The 20,180-nt window shown below is 41.3% G+C and overlaps 1 protein-coding gene across 4 annotated transcripts; it reads right to left on the bottom strand.

Annotated features, from left to right (window-relative positions):
- Nucleotides 1–264: 264 nt before the first annotated feature.
- Nucleotides 265–16,440, bottom strand: LOC117542946 (gastrula zinc finger protein XlCGF49.1-like). Of its 4 annotated transcripts, none has more exons than XM_034210843.1 (4): nt 16,358–16,380; nt 15,267–15,320; nt 1,614–1,699; nt 265–822 (listed from the first exon to the last, which is right to left on the bottom strand). In XM_034210843.1, the coding sequence occupies exons 3-4, from the start codon at nt 1,617–1,619 to the stop codon at nt 376–378; spliced, it is 453 nt and encodes a 150-aa protein (XP_034066734.1). In that variant the 5' UTR covers nt 1,620–1,699; nt 15,267–15,320; nt 16,358–16,380; the 3' UTR covers nt 265–375. The 4 variants fall into 4 exon arrangements, with proteins under 4 accessions (XP_034066734.1, XP_034066733.1, XP_034066731.1 ...); XM_034210842.1 differs by lacking the exon at nt 16,358–16,380 and adding an exon at nt 16,073–16,245; XM_034210840.1 differs by lacking the exon at nt 1,614–1,699 and having other exon boundaries at nt 16,358–16,440.
- Between the last annotated feature and the right edge of the window lie 3,740 nt (nt 16,441–20,180).

The raw sequence follows: 20,180 nt of genomic DNA, 5'->3' as shown, positions 1-20,180 counted from the left end.
TTATCTAAATATATGGACAAAGGTAGAGTAACACTATACTTGCACAGTACACAATGTTCAGATGACCTTGCCCAAAAGCAAACATTTAAGTTGCTTTAGTCAGACTCAAAAATATTAAAACACTTTATAAAATCAGACTCGAGAGTCTGATTTTATAAAGATAAAGATATCTCACGGAAGAAAAGACACATTTGAATTAAATAAGCTTTATTTCAATGAGACTCAAATTCAGAAAGACTACAGCTCTCAGGACATCAGGAGGAGGAAACAGCTGGCTTGGCTCTCATAGTTCTTCAAAACAATGCAGTGTGCATTCGCTCATGGACTTTAAAGGTGAATACTTTGAGAAAAAGATTTCCCACACTCTTCACACCACTATGGTTTTTCTCCTGCGTGAATACGTTGATGTATTTTGAGCGCACCTGATGTAGTGAAAGTTGTCCCACACTCTTCACACCAGTACGGTTTTTCTCCTGTATGAATACGGTGATGTATTTTGAGAGCACCTGATTGAGTGAAAGTTGTCCCACACTCTTCACACCAGTACGGTTTTTCTCCTGTATGAATACGGTGATGTATTTTGAGATTACCTAATTGAGCGAAAGTTTTCCCACACTCTTCACAGCTGAACGGTTTTTCTCCTGTATGAATACGTTGATGTCTTTTGAGATGACTTGATTGAGCGAAAGTTGTCCCACACTCTTCACAGCTGAACGGTTTTTCTCCTGTGTGAATAAGCAGGTGGCTCTTTAAATTTCCAGTTGTTGTAAAGGATTTGTCACATTGCTGACAGCTGTGACGTCTCTCTTTTCCTTTCGGTTTCTAGAACAGACGGACAGAGAAAGAGAGAAAGTCAATCTAAAAAGCATAAATACACAAGTTAACACAATAAAAACTCACCTAATATAAACCTTGAGTTAACAAAATACTACTTATCAACCGTTTGTGTTTATTATATTTGATACAGTAATACAGCAATATTCTAACCACAGTATATACCAGAGGTGGGGGACTCGAGTCACATGACTTGACTCGAGTCACATGACTTGAGTCGCATATTTTTTGACTTGAGACTTGCTTGACTAACATTGATAAAAGACTCGACTTGACTTTGACTTGGTATTCATGACTTGAGACAAAGGACTTTACTTTTTAAAATAAAATATTTGCATTTGTATTGTACGAAGCCCCTAGAGGGCAATGAAGAAAAAAAAGAGAAAGTATCTCGTTCGCAGGAGAAAGTAGGAAGTGGAGCGCACAGGAGACAGCCGTTTCATTGCAGACTGTTATGTTTATGTGGGGAAATACATACATTATTTGAGATATATATTTCAAACTCGGACTTCAGTTTAGGGACATTTCGGCCAGGGGTGTAGAGTTATTTGTTCAAGCACCGGATCGGCAAAACAGGAGAGTCTGTGAACCAGTCTGCCTTGACCTATGTATTCATGTCTGTGACTCTCACAGTATTTGCTGCCCACAGCTGCTTTATAGAAGAAAACCTCCTTCACTTCATGAAATCTCTGCGGCACCAGGAGGCAGTAACGTGTGACTCAGCAGAATCTGAGAAGAGCAGCAGCAGCTGCAAAGAGCTGTGCCTTCACTGTGTGTACCTTCATTAGAACAGCTAAAGAGCGACCGCAGGACTTCCGGTGACGTCATGGGAGAAGCAGCAGCTTAGAAGTGGAGCTCCGCCAGACTATACACAAAAATAGAGACAACTAGTAATATAAGACGTTTTAAAAAATAAGAAAGAGCACTCCTGCATGATGAGCTCGTCAACCAGAAACAAAGCCCCCAACAAACAAGATATCTCAAAGGAAAAAAACGATAAACAACGGAGACCGGCCAGCCCAGCTAGCGCTAGCTTGACAACAGATAGCAACATGTGCGAGTCGGACCATGAAGTTACGTTGATGGGTGAGCTGGGGAATCTCCGCAAGGAAAATCAAGAAGGGCATAATCAAACAAAAATGTCTCTAGATCGACTGGAACAGACGGTGCTAGATATAAAAGTTCAAATGGGCGAACATGAAGGGAGGATTGGAAAGTTGGAGGACAGAGTCGGCATGGCCGAGGACGTAGCGGTGCGGCATCAGAGGGCGCTCCGATACCTGATCCACCGTGATATTGCCCTCTCAGCCACCTGCGACGACTTGCAGAATAGACAGAAGAAATAATGTGAGAATCTTTCAGGTACCAGAGGGGAGTGAGGGAGGAAACATGGCAGAATTTATTAAAGAACTGTTACACAAGGTGCTTAAAATACCATCACTAACGGATATTAAGATAGAGAGCACACCGATCCTCTCTTCTGGAGTGAAACTACGTTCCCAGAGATTGACTTCACTGTATCCAAACCTTCTGATCTTAGTTTAAAGCTAACCCTTCTCTGGACTTTGCCCCTCTGGTCACCCATACACGATTTCTGAACTTAAACGGAAAAGGTGTGATAGTTAGATATGACCTGACCTTTGCCCTAGGTAGCTTTTCCATAGGAATACATTCAGCCTTGTCAAATTGAGTGGAATGATTTGATAGGAGTGTGTTTGTGAGTATTAGTAACCGCCACTGTGAGGATCTTCCTCCGAATACCTGCGGGAGATAGGTGTGTGTTTTTGAATGTTAGTACCCGCCATCTGTGTCGGAAAAAAGGTATGGAATTGATTTGGTGAATGAAAAGTTGAATGTGCTTTTTATTATCACCGGTCTTTTTATGAGGAAATACCTCTAAATTCTATCGGGAGATTTTAAAATGTCACAACTGAATTGGGCAGTTGAAGTTAAACATTTTGGTAATAAATGTAAGACTGTGAATTAAAGTTTCATATTTGAACATGATCACAGCATCATTTTTTTTTAGTATGATTATAATGTTGTAAAGAGAGAAGGTAAAAACCCTGTATTAGTTTGGACCTATTTTTCTTCAAATAAACTGATCCCACCAGTTGGATTGGGACAACTTAAAGGACATTTGCGCTCTCCTCTCCTGCTTCAAAGGTAAGATTGCACCCTGCCACACTCATGTTAAGGTAGGACCACACCTCATTTACCGATACCAAAATCCTTCAGGATCCCTTAAACAGATTAATAAAGAGTTGTCTGAATTGAAACAGCAGTTAATTGAACCTGGTTCTTCGGGGAGTTAATAGAGGTGAGATCTTGCTGACCTTGGTGGATCTGAGCCAAGCAGTAAACTTACATAGACGCAATAACTTCGGTCAGGTCAATTAGTAGGTCAGAATAATTTACCGGAATAAATTATCAGGACCTCGCCGACTCTCAACAACGCCAACACAAGAAAACCACACTAACAGTCCATCTTCAAATCTTCAAAGACTATCTCCAGCAGTACAGTAACGCACTCAAAGCAGCCCGGTCTAATTACTACTCACAACTCATTCAGTCTGGCTCCAGCAACCCCAAGCGTCTGTTCTCCACCATCAGCAAACTTCTCAAACCCTGTGACAACGCCACCTCATCCTTCACCACCGAACAGTGCAACTCCTTCCTCTCGTTTTTACAAACCAAAATCAGCTACATTTACAGCAATCTGACACCCTCATCAGCACCCCCCACCTCCCCTCCTGGCTCCCCCCGCTTCACCTCACAGCCCCTGTCCCACTTCTCCCCTGTGACCCCCATGCAACTGTCCGACTTCATGACTGGAATTAACTCCACCTGCAAATGTGTTAAAGAGAGCCTCCCTGCCATCTCCCAACTCATCGCCACCATCATTAACTCCTCCCTCAGATCTGGATCAGTTCCCCCCTCTCTCAAACTGGCTGCTGTCACACCCATTCTCAAATCTCCCCTTTCTGTCAAAAATACTTGAACGTGTCGTTGCCTCACAACTTAAAGCCCACCTCAGCTCCAATGATCTCTTTGAGCCATTTCAATCTGGTTTCCGATCAAAACACAGCTCTTTTCAAAATCACAAACGACCTCCTCCTCTCCTCTGACTCCGGCAACCTTAAGATCCTCATCCTCCTCGACCTCACCGCAGCATTCGACACCATCAATCACGCCATCCTGCTGTCCCTCCTCGAATCATCACTCAACATCACCGACAGTGCACTCTCCTGGCTGAAATCCTACCTCACCGCAGAGTCCTGCACGGGTCTGATTTTCAAGACCCGCTCCCGCACCGCGACGTGCAATACCGAACCCGCCCCGCTACCCGCACATATTGCCAATTAGTTCCGCATCCCGACCCGACCCGTCGGCACAAGATCCGCAACCCGACCCGAACCCGCATAGCCTATGAGCAGTGAAAACGTGCAATTATTAACACACGCAGTTTCATATTTGTCTCAGAAAGCGTGGGATGTTGGTTATTTCCTCCATCTAGGTCTGATGACACCAAAAGCCTCCCAGACGTTGGATTTCGCTCGAGGAAGTGTTATTGAAAATGCTGTATTCTCCGCTAGAGAGCTTCACCTCAGCCATTTCCAATGTGGCGCACAGCAGCAGATGGATGCGCTGCAGAGGTTATGATTATGCGCGGTCCCGCGGGGGAGAGGTCTGAGGATTTTAAACATTAAACTAATTTATTATTATTTTAATATATTTATTATGCAATACCCGCGACCCGACCCGCATCATCTTTGTTTTACCCAGAACCGAACCCGGAAAAAAGCGTTTGAAAAAAATACCACCCGCGAATCACCTTTTTTGCGGGTACCCGACGGGTACCCGACGGGTGACCCGACCCGATGCAGGACTCTGCCTCACCGACAGACATCAGTTTATCAACAACTGCACCTCCTCCACTGCTCCTCTGTCCCAAGGTGTCCCCCAGGGTTCGGTGCTTGGCCCCCTCCTCTTCATCCTCTACATGCTCCCCCATGGCAAAATAATTTGTCGCCACAACCTTCAATTTCACTGCTACGCCGATGACATCCAACTTTATATCTCAACAAAAACCATCCCCCCCAAAACACACTCCACTCTCACCAACTGTCTCTCAGAAATAAAAGCATGGATGCAAACAAACTATCTCCAACTGAACAGTGCCAAATCAGACATCATCATCATCATCATCGGCACCCCATCCCGTACCAAAGACATCCAGAATTTCAACTTCACCATTGACAGCCACACTCTATCTCCCCCCCCCTCACATCCGCAACCTCGGAGTCATCTTCGACAGTCAGCTCAAATTCAACCACCACATAAATCACATCACCAGGACCGCCTTTTTCCACCTCAAAAACATTGCCCGTCTCCGCCCATCACTCTCCTCCTCTGCTGCTGAGACCCTGATTCATGCATTCATCACTTCACGACTCGACTACTGCAATAGCATCCTCTACCGCATACCATCCAACCTAATCAATAAACTCCAACATAGGGTTGTGCAATTAATCGTATTTTAATCGCGATTACGATTATGGCTTGCGACGATTATGAAAACAGCATAATTGACAAAATACGATTATTTTTGCTGGGTGCGCTTTCGCCCCTCCCTAAAAGCCCACTCGGCCACGTGGGAGTGACATGTGTTGTGAGTGTTCAGCGCGAGCGAAGATGTCAGAACAAGAGCAGCAACTAGTTAAAAAGAAGGGTACAACTATTTCCACTATTTGGAAGTACTTTGTCATTACATTCCACATCGCTAAAGATATGTGCCCAGTTAGCACTGTTAGCAACCAGGGCTTTAAGCAACTTGTCAACACGTTGGACAAGCGTTACGCGATGCCATCTCGGTATTATTTCAGCAGGTCTGCGCTGCCTGCGCTATATGACAAATGCCGTGGGGAAGTTGAGAGAGATGTGGCTTCAGCTGACTACTTTGCGACCACAACGGACCTATGGTCTAGCCCAGGGGTGCCCAACCAGTCGATCGCAAGATGTGTCTAAAAATAGAACAACAATATTCTGTTTTATCGTTAATGTCCTGTAACATAATCTTCCTGTGCCAGAATAATGCACTTGAACGCATCAAAGCTTTGTGATTGGCCGGCGTCACCCCATGTGTCGGGGCGTGGCTGAGGGTCTTCAGTACAGGTGGCAATATTGTCACCTGCCTGCGCTCATCTCTGAAACCAGACCATGTCAACAGGCTGGTGTTTCATGAGCAGCCCTACCAGCATTTGCCATGGTGGCATAAACATTTTAATTTGGTCTTAAATTGTAGTTCAACATTTATTTCCTGTTACTTCTGGACCATGACGGTGGGCCAGCCTTCAACGTTTAACTGAGTGGAATAATCAATATGTTTTACCAACATGTTGGCTATATGTTAAGGAGTGTTCAGTAGGTTGTGCAGTGCACTGCATCACATTTGATTTCATTTATTTTGGTCTAATTTATTTTTATTTATCATATTAATAATATATGTTTAGTATGGTTTTGGAAGTGCGCTCCAACATATTTGTTGATCTTGTTTATTGGTAAAATATTATTTGTTTTAAAGTTCAATAAATGGTCAATGAATAATCGTCAAAATAATCATGATATCAATTATTGACCAAATAATCGTGATTATGATTTTTGCCATAATCGCACAGCCCTACTCCAACATATCCAGAACTCTGCTGCCCGCCTCCTCACCCACACCCGAGACCACATCACTCCCGTCCTCCAGAACCTCCACTGGCTCCCCGTCCGTCAAAGAATCGACTTCAAAGTCCTCCTCATTACTCACAAAGCCCTTAACAATCAGGCCCCCCCCCTACCTCACAGACCTGCTGCACCACCACGCCCCTTCCCGCTGCCTCCGCTCATCAGAAGCCAACCTCCTATCCATCCCCACCCGCACCAATCACCGGACCTGGGGGGACAGAGCCTTCTCCGTCGCTGCCCCCTCCCTCTGGAACTCACTCCCCCAACCCATCAGAGACTGCACTGACCTCACCACCTTCAAAAAACTCACCTCTTCAATCTGGCTTTTAATGTGTGATTGTTTTTGTATTATTTGACTTAAACTTTAACTATATATTTATTTTTTGTTCCTTCCTTTTCCCTTCACTGTAAAGCGTCTTTGAGCACCTGTAAAAGCGCTAACAAATTAAATATATTATTATTATTATTAACCAAGTGAAATGACCCAGAAGTCCCTCACTGTCAGCCATGATAAGTGCCGTTCGAATTCTCTAGATGATAGGAAAGGAGGTTTCAAACTTCCTTTATCACCTCCTTTAGCTTAGGAACCACTGGACCTCCCTCGCCGAAAGGAGAGGAGAAAATGCTGCCCCACAATGCATTGCAGCCGCAGCATTTGCCGTCATACAACAGTCGGTCGTTCATGGAAACAAACGATTATGACGGAGAAATGATATCATGAAAGTTACGGTGCTTATTAAGCTTTTTAAAACGTATGTGGTAAGTTGCCAAAGTGCTTTGTTCTGAACGTTCGTCAGTATTATAATCAAAGAGAGAAATATGAACGTTAGTTTTTACTGAAATGATCAAATAAAGTCAACATCTCACAGTCTTTACTGAGCTGTGGGGTTTGTTCAACTTTTAAAAGATGTTTGAATGGTGATATACACAGTGATAGATGTTAAGGACTAACGTTTATAATAAATACATCTGTATTGATTTATCTTTTCATCAATCATACGTATTGGGATCATTTGTATTAATGTGGACCGGAGGGAGAGGGGGACGAGCAGAAGTTTCACTTTCCTTTTTTATTTCAATTCCAGCTTTGGTCCTGAAGAATCTGTTTCTCTGTTGTCCACGTTCATAAAGCATAAAGCAACAGCATCGAGCACGGTGCAGAGTCTCTACAGCTCAGCCTGGACCTCCCACTCCCCACGTCCCCAACACAACCAGAGGAGGCTACTTTCCCAGCTCACCCCCTGCACAACATCAGCAGCAGAGATATGCAGCAACAGCTGCTCCTCGTCTCCCTCCCTGCCTACAGCAGCGGAGCTCTGCTGCAGTTGTAGCCCAGCCTGCTGCACCCTCCCTCCCCCTGCTACCTCTGAACTGGGAGACATCAGAATGATGCTGTGCACCCGACTTCTGTCCAGCTAAGACATTACATTTATATGTAAATGTAACGCTCAGAGACCCAGGTCGTCGCACGCATCTCTGCTTGTCTAGCTGACATCTCTCAGTGGATGTCTGCTCACCACCTCAAGCTCAACTTTGACAAGACTGAGCTGCTCTTCCTCCCGGGAAAAGATTGTCCCACTCTTGACCTGACAATCAACATCGGCACCTCTGTTGCTCCCTTCACTGGCTTCCGGTAACTGCTAGAATCCACTTCGTACCGTGCTGCGAATGGATCTGGCCCTTCCTACATCCAGGACATGGTTAAACCGTACACCCCAGCGCGTGCACTACGCTCTGCATCAGCCAAACGACTCGCTGCACCCTCGCTGCGAGGGGGACCCAAGTTCCCAACGGCGAAAACACGTGGGTTTGCTATCCTGGCTCCAAGATGGTGGAATGAGCTCCCCATTGACATCAGGACAGCAGAAAGCTTACACACCTTCCAGACTGAAAACTCATCTCTTTCGACTCCACTTCGAGCGATAGAACTATTAACGAAGCACTTTTATACTAATAAAGGACTGGCTTATCTAAAGCCAGTTGAGTAGCACTTGAAATGTTTGGCTCTATGAAACCTGATGTACTTTATGATTCTGTTTTCTTCAAGGTTGTGTCTTCCTGGTCGAATGCACTTATTGTAAGTCGCTTTGGATAAAAGCGTCAGCTAAACGCAATGTAATCGTAGTAATCAGTACAATAGTAATATTATTGAAAATATATTTTTTTATATATATATATATTCGTCTCACTATACAGGTTCATTTTGATTGTTTTTGGAAAAAGAGATGCGTTAATTTCATATAAGCTGTTGGAATATTCAGGGACTCCACTCCTCAACCTTTGAGGTTAAGAGTGAAAAAAGTCCTTAGAATCTATCAAAGATGTTGATCCAACTATATGAACAGAAACATGGTGATCTGCTCACTCACTGTCCTCCAGGTTATAATGAAGTCATGGTGCCCTCTATAAAATCAAAAAACATACGCAGGGCAGAACATCGGGAGGGATCTTGGTGTGGTATAAAGGAGATCTTTGCCGTCAGATCTCAGTAGTAAAACAAGGTAAATCACACATTTGGCTAAGGTTAGATCAAAGCCTGGGCATAACTGACAGGAATCTATACGTGTGTGCTATTTATATACCCCCAGTAGATTCTCCTTATTTTGAAGAAGACATTTTTGAAACTCTTCATTCAGAAATCGCCTATTTTCAGGCCCAGGGAAATGTGCTTCTAACTGGAGATCTGAACGGACGGACAGGAATTGAACCTGATGTCATAGACCCACAGGGCAGCCACCATGTATTTGGTGAGCCCCCCCTGTTTACCACACCAACCGTCAGCCATCGGAACAGCCTCGACTCTGAAATCAATAAGAATGGCAAAGAGATAGTGCATCTCTGTCGGGCCTTAGGCCTGTACATAGTGAACAGGAGGTTCAGAGGGGACTCTTTAGGGAGGTTCACATACTCCTCAGCTCTAGTAGACTATACAATCACTGACATGGACCCCTCCACTATCAGTGCATTCACTGTCAGACAGCAATCCCCTTTTTCAGACCACAACCAAATCAATGTGTTCTTTAAACTCTCAGGTTCGATGAGTGACACAACAAGGGAACCCAGTAAGCTGTATACATTACATCCTACTTACAGGTGGGCCCCAGACAGTGGAGACAAATTCACCATGGCCTTGAACTCACCTGATCTGATGAATGACATGTCACTATTTGACCAAAATCAATATGTTCCTACCAAAGATGGTGTAAACATGGCCATTGATTATATCAATATGATATTTCATAAGGCAGCTATTAAAGCTGACCTTATCAAACAAAAGCAGAAGCCTGTTAAAAGGCAAAACGCTGACAAATGGTTTGACCAGGAATGCAAGACCATCAGAAAAGACCTGAGAAAAATAGCAAATGAAAAACATCGGCAACCAAACAACCCAGCCTTACGCATTAGATACAATGACGTTTTAAACAAATATAAATGTACAATAAGGAACAAAAAACTAAATGATACCCAAATGAAGCTTGAGGATATTGAGAAAGCCATTGATCAAAATCAATTCTGGGATCTGTGGAACAACTTCAACACAAAACAACCACAAGCATTACCCATCCAAAACGGTGACATCTGGAGAGAACATTTTGAAAGTTTCAGGGTTCTTACACCTTTTCCAAAGTCAAATCCAAGCACTTTCAAGCATTTTCAAGGTGCATTTTCAAGCATCTTACAGCTGTTAAAAATTACATATTTATATACACATACTTATACTCAAATGATTATTTCCCTACCTCACATTAAATCAGATGTTCTTTATGCTATAAACAACCAAATATGTGTTTCGTGATAGCCTTCTACACGAGGATGACAAATTAAAGAAAATAAAACTAAGTTTAATATTTCAAAATGAGTTACCCATCTGTAAGTAGACAAGTAGATCTGTAAGGCATCCCATACAGATGTAGCACTCCAGATAGGACTCACATGGGTGTGTCCCAGTCAAAAGCCCAGCGGATCCCAGTGGCTGGGGGTGTTGCCAAATTGCTAGAGGGCGTTGCCAAATTTCCCTATTTGTTCAATTACAGGATTTAACCATGAGATGGCGCTTCATTCACAAATACACAAAGACAACTTGGTGTTGTAGAACTTAGTCTGTTTGCAATGTTTGCAGCTCTGCAGTTGTGTTTGTTGAATACTGTAGCATTTAATCACTTATTTGTTATGGTTTTCACAAGCTACTATAATGAAAAAACATCAGTTTTAGATCAAATAAAGTATATAGTTTGCTTTATGCAGTATACTTCTTGTAATATTGTTGGAGTGTTTTTACACAGTACAGTAGATTGAAGTAAATCAACTTATACATTAAGATAAGATAAGATGGACCTTTATTAATCCCGTGGGGACATTCAGTAGTTCAAACAGCAACAGGGTGAGAGTGAAAAACAGGACAGCACAGATTCACACAGATTCATAAAATCAAAAATAAGATGAGCGATAAAAATAAAAATAATGAGAAACTATGTAATAATAAATGAATAAAACTAATATAATTATCATATCATATATTATAATGTATTGTATTATTAAGTAATATCATACATTAACCCCATTATCGCAGATGCCACATTGAATGGATGAACACATTTATGCATCAATAATTACAACAGAGTATTTCTAAATACAAGTTGTAAAAATACTTATATGTATTTAATATTAATAACATAATGATTAATTTCAGATGATAATACTTCTCAGGGTTAGGTCCGGTCTGACAGCGCTTAGCTCTCTGCTGCAGAGAAGATCACTGCTCTAAACAAAGTCAAAAATCCTACATCCAAACGGAATAAATATAATTAATTATGATGCATACGTTAAGTCTTGTTCATTGTTTTTCACTTTTATTAAATGTTTGATATTTCCGGCACAGATCCTTTCATACCGGCAATGCGCGATAGAAACAACAGAAGTGCCACAGTTTGAATATGCCAGTGTTAATTTCGTCAACGAATACTATGACGAAAAATGTTCGTCAACAACCTTTTTTACATGACTAAGACGAGACGATGACGAGCTAAAAATAGATTCTTGATAACGAAAACTATGACGAAATGTATATTTAGTTTTCGTTGACGGGACTAAGGTGTTAATGGTGGACTATCGGACATTCAAAATGCAGCATATTTTCCCCCAAGTGTCCATCTTGTCTGTCAAAATGCATCTTAAGTTTCTAACTTGCAATATCATTATTTCCGCTCTCTTCACTCCAGAAGAGCGATCTCCCTGTGTCTCTCTGTGTGCGGGGGGCGGGGCCTAACAGACACGCTGCAGCGGACACAGAGATCTGCCGGGGACGGAGCGTTCAGAGAGTATAGAGACACATTTTGACTAAAAGTTGACTAAAATGTAATTTTTCATCGACTAAAAGTTGACTAAAACTAGACTAACACGTTTTGAGTTTTCGTCGACTAAAACTAGACTAAAACTACGAAGGATAGGAATGACTAAAATGTGACTAAAACTAATAACCATTTTCGTCTAAAGACTAAATCAAAAACAGCTGCCAAAATGAACACTGAAATACGCGAACACAAACCTACAGACTGGGGGTTGGGAGATCACAGGAGGGGGGGGGAGCTGTGGAATGTGACCACCCCCCTTGGGAGACTTACTCCACACATTCCGATGGCCAATTAGTTTTAAACTAAGAGTTTGCAGCATACAGCACAGGCAACATGGGGGTGGGGGCTTCTCAAAAGATTTTTGTTTGTTGTTGTTTTGTGTCAGTTTTACGTCGCCACTTCCATTCACATTTTCATCATTGTTCCACAATGTTTTCATGAAATTAATATCCATATATTTTATACTATACTTGCACTGCTTACCGTTTTCATACTTTATATATCTTAGCATATTCACACTGTTAATACTGCTCACAGGCTGCTAGTGTATTCATACCCAAGCTCACTGTTTATTCATCATTCAATTCATTCTATATGTTATTCTGTAGATTGTGTACATTACTTTTCACTTTACTGCTTGTTGCACCGTTAGAAGCTAAACTAAATTTTGTTGTCTCAGTACCTGTAATCTGTGCAATAACAATAAAGCAGGCATCTTTATTGTAGCCTCAACAATCAAGTTCTAAGTAGTGCAATATGAAATAAAAACTAAAAAAATCTGTGCTGTTGTATTTGCTGTAAAGTGTCTCTACTGTAGGCTATTTTTATTATATGTACAGCACTTTGGCTCCACCAAACATCGTTTATAAATGTGCAATATAAATAAAACTTGATTTTGAAAAACAACTACACTCTTTTGGCAGTGTTGTGGTGCCGAGAGATGGGAGTCGGAGGCGGGGTATCAAAGGTCCAAGCTAGACTTTTATTTAGCATCTGAAAATTCCCGGGAAGCGAAGACCGGCGGAAACAGGAAGTCCGGTTCACTAAAATGTCCGTGCAGAACAATACCCCAACCCATAGATCCGTGGGTGAATAATGTCAATCACCACAGTGTACACATTAACAACAACTACACTATTTTGGCAGTAACAATTAGATAAATAATAAACTGTCAGACTGACACTGAAGACAAACAAACTATTTTCAGCAATCAATCTGTTTAGTTGACATGTGGCGATTTAAAAAGATCGTTTTTTGGCTGTTTAGATGGTGTTGCTCCATCTGGGTCACTGCCGGTGGTTGAGACGGTGGGGTCTTTGGCGACTAGTTTTATAGCCTCATGTACATTAGTTAGGCGCTTCAGGAGATTGGCATTGCTGTTATTCGATGTGGACAATGCTTTCTGTCCTGCACACAGTTTACATTTGACCATAATATTTTTTGCGTCCTTTATCTCCACAAATTGAAAATAGTGGTTATATCTCCCAGTTGTAAATGCGCTGCTGCTCTCGCTGATACTTGCATCTGCCATAGTGTGTGTGTGTGTGTGTGTGCTGGTGGTGAGCGTTGCCGTGTATGTGTGTGTTAGCAAGTGTTTGTGTGTCTGTGTAGTTTCCCCATAAGGCAAGACCCGCCCAACTCTGTCTCTGATTGGCTTACCCTGAAATGTTACCCCGCGTTAACCAATCATCACTCCTCTCTGGTTACTTTCACTTTTCCATGGTGCTGTGAGAGGACATCGCTGTGTTCGCCTGTAAGCTACATCCGCAGGGAGATTCGGTTCAGTTCCATCACATAATGTAACGCACCCATTTAAATCACAGTAACTATAACGGCGTTACTGAATGGGAATAGGTCACTAGTAACGTTATTAGTTACCGCAAAAGGTAGTTGCGTTACAGTAATGCGTTAGTTTGTAACACGTTAGTCCCAACACTGGTAAACACACACCTGATCACATGAGAGCTGCCGTTTCATTCAGACAACGGTCTGATTTTAACGACTCAATGTGTGATTGTTATAGCAGTAATATTAGACACTAATAATACAGTAAACTATTAACACTGTACATATTATTGTTTGCCCGTGGGATTAGGATGATCGGTAGTGAGAGCCGTGCTGCATTTCCCTCCGGTCGGATGTGATATAAAAACAAAGCGATTATTTTTGTTGTTGTAAACTCACGTGAATTAAACAACATTATTTTGTTAAATAAAAACATGGGGATGTTTTGTAAATGATTACATGTCTCTTATTTAGCACAGAATATGATCCTATCCGTGACATATGGATCTTAACAAATATCCGATCAGATACCTGTAGATCTATCAGCTGTTTATTTCACATGAGTTCCAGTGTGGCAGCTTTTCACGGCTCCCCCTGGTGGAGCCATGATCCATTGCAGCTGGTTTCATTAAAATTACATTTATTTATCAAGGGGGCGTATCAAGTCCTGCGGGGGGGGGGTTTTCCTTTTCAGCAGGGGCCCACCCCGTGCAGATCACGGACCCGCACGGGTAGGCGTCTGAAATGAAGCGCTACATCTGTATAACCTGGCTGAGCCAATATAAAACAATCAGCCAAATAACTTTTCAATTCATTATTTATTACTATTGTTGAGGTACTTTTAGGTTGGCAGTGAACATAAGTCAGAGGTGCATGGTGTACTTTTCCTCCACTACATGTATTTAATACCTTTAGTTACTTCACAGATGTGGATGAATGATGTGAAATATAATCAAGTGTTGAATCAGACTTTAGTTCCACCTGGAGTAAATCCACCAGCTACCCTGCAGTATACAAAGTACTTCAAACTAGCTGCACCTTTACCAGCTTTGAGAACACTTTCATGATCAATCATTATAAAACATATCATATATATTATTCTGAAATGGACCAATCTGCACAACGACTACTTTTACTGTCGCTACTTTCACTATATTTTGATTGAGGGACTTTTACTGAAACAGAGTATTCCTACTCTGGCTCACTTTATGCTGCGTTTCCATTACAGTTTAGGAACTGGGGCAGTAACTATAGTAACTATAGTAACTATAGTAACGCAGTGTAGGCGGAGCCGTGACGTCATCTTCAATGCAAAACACAAAACCAACACCAGCCGTTAGCTGTTAGCACTCAGAGCTCACAGCTCCTCATATCTGTTCAGAAACTAGACAGAAGTTAAACAAGTACAAACCACAGACTGTCTGTGTCATGGAGAATACAGTCGCTGCTTTATTTCTGTCTGGAGGCCGTTGTTGTGAGTGTGGACGGTCGGAGCATATACAAGACGCCCGCCTGGCGGAAACGCTGAAATTAGGAATATATTGTGATGAAGTGCACACTGACCTGAGCTCCAGGGGTCTCTTTCTTCTTAAATTGATCCATTTAGTCAATGTGATGCTAAGCAGAGGAGAAAATGATAGAAAGGTCAGATAGTTATTAACGTTACATGCAAATGACTTTAACCATTACGATAACAAGTTATTATTATTAATATAATACAAATATTTAGATGTAATTCATCGTAATCTGTGTAGCAACTTACATTCTAATTTACAGCTCACAGTTCGTTTACTTTTATTTCATTAAAATGACATTAATGGTTGTTTGAACCATGGTTATAACTCTATCTGTGTCATTACCTATCACCAAGTTAACACAGAAAGCAAACATTAGCTAGAGAGACTGTTTAATGTACTCCATGTATACAGTATTCTCTGTATATTGTGTATTCTTTAGATACTCTAGTGATATGTGTCCTGTGTGTAAACTTGCTGCTAATGCTCAATTTGTATTATATCTTATTGCATCTTTTAAATATGTTTAACTCGTGTAATGCCTGAAAACACTTCTGCTGTGACACAATCATTTCCCAGTTTAAGATAAATCATTATTTAAATGAAGTATAACTATTTATCTAATGAGCTAAACCGTCACTTAGCATTAGCTGCTAACTGAAGAACCCCATTCATTTCAATGGGAAAAATGCTACGTCACGGTCAATGGCGATGCTAATAAGCTAGTTAGCATATATTTAAAACCATATCTATGGTAAAGAGCACCAACACAACAACTCAAACTGTCTTAAAGACAACTGGTGTAATAAATAACTAACAAAGTCAGCTGAGCATTACAAATCAATTGTTACTCACCCAGAGCCGAACTGGAATAATAACTGTAGCTGTTAGCTGATAGCTGTTAGCTGTTAGCCGATAGCTTGTAGACTTTAGCTGTTAGCCGATGGCTTTTAGACTTTATTTAAAGATAATTTGAGACTATTTTTGGCGCACATTTTAAGTTTTTTTGTGAGTTTCTTTCTTCCAAGATTACAGCTGTTGTGTTGAATAAAATAACTTCTGATTCGTGATGAACTGTAAGCTAAGCTAACAGGTGTAAATACACTTAATGAAACCTCTGTAGGTGTTTAATCCACTCACTTCGTCTTCACCTTCGTCTCTCGGTTTTTTTTGGCGGATTGCAAAGAATTTAAAGGTGCATCTTCTTCTTCTCTCGTTTTTGGTGGATTGCAAACAACTTGAAAGGTGCATACCGCCACCTACTGTACATGAGTGTCTTGGCTTTTAGCACCATAAGCTGTTAGAACGAGATAGGTCTGGATGCAGACCGTAGCAAGGAGGCGGATCTTATAGGGGCGGATCCTATAGGGGCGGATCCTATAGGGGGCGTTTCCTAACTTTTTTTATCCAATAGAATAATGACACTCAGCAGAAATACATACTGTAGGTGGCAGTAATGCAATTTAAGGGATTCCAGCTGCTTTTATAAATCCTCGCAGAAGAAGTCATTCGTTCTTTCAAGATGGCCGAACAACAAGTTGAAACAGCGGTGTCACTGTCACTACCCGATCTGCAGCTCTGCCCGATCTGCAGTGCGCATGTGCGAGATGGTCCGCCATATTGGACAACTCCGGACGGCAACCCAAGTAGGACAATATTGACACAGTGGCTTTTGGCAAAGCTCAAAAATAAAACGAGAGAGAGATGAGTTATTGTTATTACAACGTGACTTCACTATTATTTAACAACTCTTTTTATTGGGTTCTTTTATTTGGGGTTAAGTACATTGTCAGAATAAGTGAGAAATGGATTTAACTTCTGTTAGACAGCTATATGCCATACATTTTTGCACACATTCACAGTAAATATGTATTCAGTATGATAGCTTTCTAACAGAAGTCCATGCAGAAAGCAGAGCAGTGTGTATAATATATATCACTCAGTAGAACAGGCCTACTCTCTTTATTTGCTTTAGTTTAGTAGATATCTACAAACAAAGAGTCGATATTTTTCTAAAACCATTGCTTCACATAATAAAATACTCAACGGCTTATGCTTTAGGAGCTGTAGGTGTGTGTGTTGTACAGTGTGTAGGTGTGTGTGGTACAGTGTGTAGGTGTGTGTGGTACAGTGTGTAGGTGTGTGTTGTACAGTGCGTAAATGCGGCGGACAGACGGGTCTCAGTTGGTTTGGTGTCCTCTGCTTACTTTTAATAGGCCTACTTGTAAATACAACCTTTGGCCCGTAATTTCAATTCCCCATTTCAGCGACCAGAGAGAGGGGGGGGATATATCCAGTCTCTGATTGTGTTACGTTATTATGAGAGTGCTCTCATACTTTAAATTGTATATATTTATATAAATATATTTGTGTGTGTGTGTCCGCATCTGTAGCCTGTTATTGTCTCATTATACCGCACTCTCAATGAATTCAAAGTAAATATGTGGGGGAACAATGTTCAGCTGATCTAACAGAGATACAGCGCTATGACAAAACACTCGACAGCTGATGCAGCTGTTGCCACGTAATAATGAACGGACGTCTCTTTAATATGACCGCTCAGAGGAGAGGAGTTCTCATTTCTTTAAACGTCTGCTGCTTCCCCTCCTCTCTCCTCGGTTCCCCTCCTCAGTCCTCCGCTCGCATCTCCTGTGGGCGGGTCTAAGTCTCGAGGAGGGGAGTCGAGGAGGGGAAATTTGAGTATTGAGAAGCCTCTATTGTCTTTTTTACACACACACGCACTATCGTATACACACACAGATATATAGACATCTGTAAATCCCATCACTAATACTTTCTTGTATTTTCTCAGATGTGTCCACGTACTGTAAAAGGTGTGGGCTTTGTGGACATTTCTACCGATATCAAGAATGGACAAATGTTTGTTTAATAAAGACTTTCCTCTTTGTATGTACTGTATATATTTTTTAATTAATCTTACCACCAGACACAACATGAACAAATCAATGATACACATCAGGACAGTAACTTCAACTTCAGTATTTTAGGTGTACAGAAACCTCTACTCATGTTGTTAAATGATATACAGCAATATCTTCCATAAAACGTAGTTGGTTGATTTGAATAATAATTACTACCACTGCACAAACAGTGAAAAATGATATGCCTACAATTTATGAATGTGTCTTCTCTGTGGGTTGTATAGTCTTCATTCTTTATGCAAATTAATTATAATTATTATTTTTCAAAGTTCGTTTGATTCATTCAAAACATTAAAAACAGAGAGCGTCATATACCTTTAAGAAATACGTGGGGGGCGGGGTTCATAACCCTTTAGGAAACGCCCCCTATAGGATCCGCCCCTATAGGATCCGCCTCCTTGCTGCGGTCTGCATCCAGACTCTATGGAGAGGCGAAGTCACGCCCATCTACTTCCGGACCATGGGACCCCGGAAGCGAAAAATGTACATTGAATTCAATGGAGAGAGAACACGTATCTTTTGATCCCGTTTGAATTGTGCCACGAACTACACATATGATGTTTGTCAATCTTAAACAATCATTTCCATGTCAAAAAAGTCACATTTTGTCGTAAAACTGCTGAAATATAAGACAATGAAAAATACGCTACTACAAAGACTACAAATCCCAAATCCCATTCTGGGTCGCGTAAGTGATGTCACAGGCATGCTCGGTGATTTATAATAAGACTCGTAATTAAAGCGAAGAAGAAGAAGATCTCATAACTGATTTATTCCCTCCAATAAATTATAGATCGCTAAAAATAAATTCACTTTTACAAGATGCCTGTGTGATTTGTACCAGGTTGTAGTCATAAAAGTGATCATACCACTTGCTCCTTCTATCGATTCCCGTCTGATGAAAGGACCAGGAGTCGCTGGATCAGACATATCAGGTAATATCATAGGTAATATACATGTTGTGCATGGAACATAGTCAAGTTAGCTACCTAGCTAGTAGCGACGAGTAGCGAGCACGTTAGTTAGCATTACATTACTTAGCCTTGTCATTTTTAGTAGCCTTACCATGAAGTTATTATTTTATTACATGAAGTAAACTAAAATGTTAAACAGTAACCAAACATGATGGTAAGTATTTCGTGAAACTTTTGAAGAGTAGCCTACTGCGCCCTCCACCGGGTGCTAAGGAAGCAGTTCAGGGAGAGTCGAAGGCAGGCAGGGAGCTTTGCATGACATTCTTCTGGACGTGTTTCATTGTGATGACAATCTGTTTGTTGGAAAGACAGTCGTTGTGTGCTTATTGAGAGAAAATTGTTAGAAGAGATAATTATTCAAAGTGTTGTTATTTTAAAGTGTTGTTACTGACCTTTTTCTCTTTTATTTTCTTTACCTCACCTGTAACTGCTGAGACGTTGAGGAACATGCACACTGACCTGCTCTGGCAACCTGATTTCCACTGTACGTAATAGTATTTGGTTATGGTATATTATTTATATACATCAAAGGCACAATGCACCCCCCAGAGACACACATGTATTGAGTGTGATATTTTGCATAGGTCATGTGAAATCATCTTTACATACTAGAAAACTGTAGGAGCGGCAACTTGTTTTGAAATTGAATTTTTAATATCCGATAATAAAGTTGATCTGTTTTCTTTATTCTTCTCTCTTCCCAGCTCCATCACCATTCTCTGTTCCTGCAGGTCCTGCTTGCTAATCAATGCTCATATTTGTTTACACAATTACAAATAAAGTCATTGTATTGTATGACATGAAGTTGTGCTTCATTCGGAGTCAATAATAAATTCATTCTGCCTTCAACTGCGCAATGATTGTGGACTGCACCGACATCCATGTAGCTGCCCCCCAGTAAGATGAACCAAGCAAAGAGGGTCCCCATCATGCCCAAGGACATCCAGCTGGCCTGCCGCATCCGCGGAGAGAGGGCTTAGACTGACCTGAGACCAGCACACCCAAACACAACAGCTCTTTTAAGAGCCACATACATTTTCAAAGAGT

The sequence above is a fragment of the Gymnodraco acuticeps genome, unplaced genomic scaffold (genome assembly GCF_902827175.1).
Source record: "Gymnodraco acuticeps unplaced genomic scaffold, fGymAcu1.1, whole genome shotgun sequence".
In the NCBI taxonomy this organism is placed as follows: Eukaryota; Metazoa; Chordata; class Actinopteri; order Perciformes; family Bathydraconidae; genus Gymnodraco; species Gymnodraco acuticeps.
The sequence above is the reverse complement of the archived record's forward strand: the minus strand, read 5'-3'. Positions and strand labels throughout refer to the sequence as shown.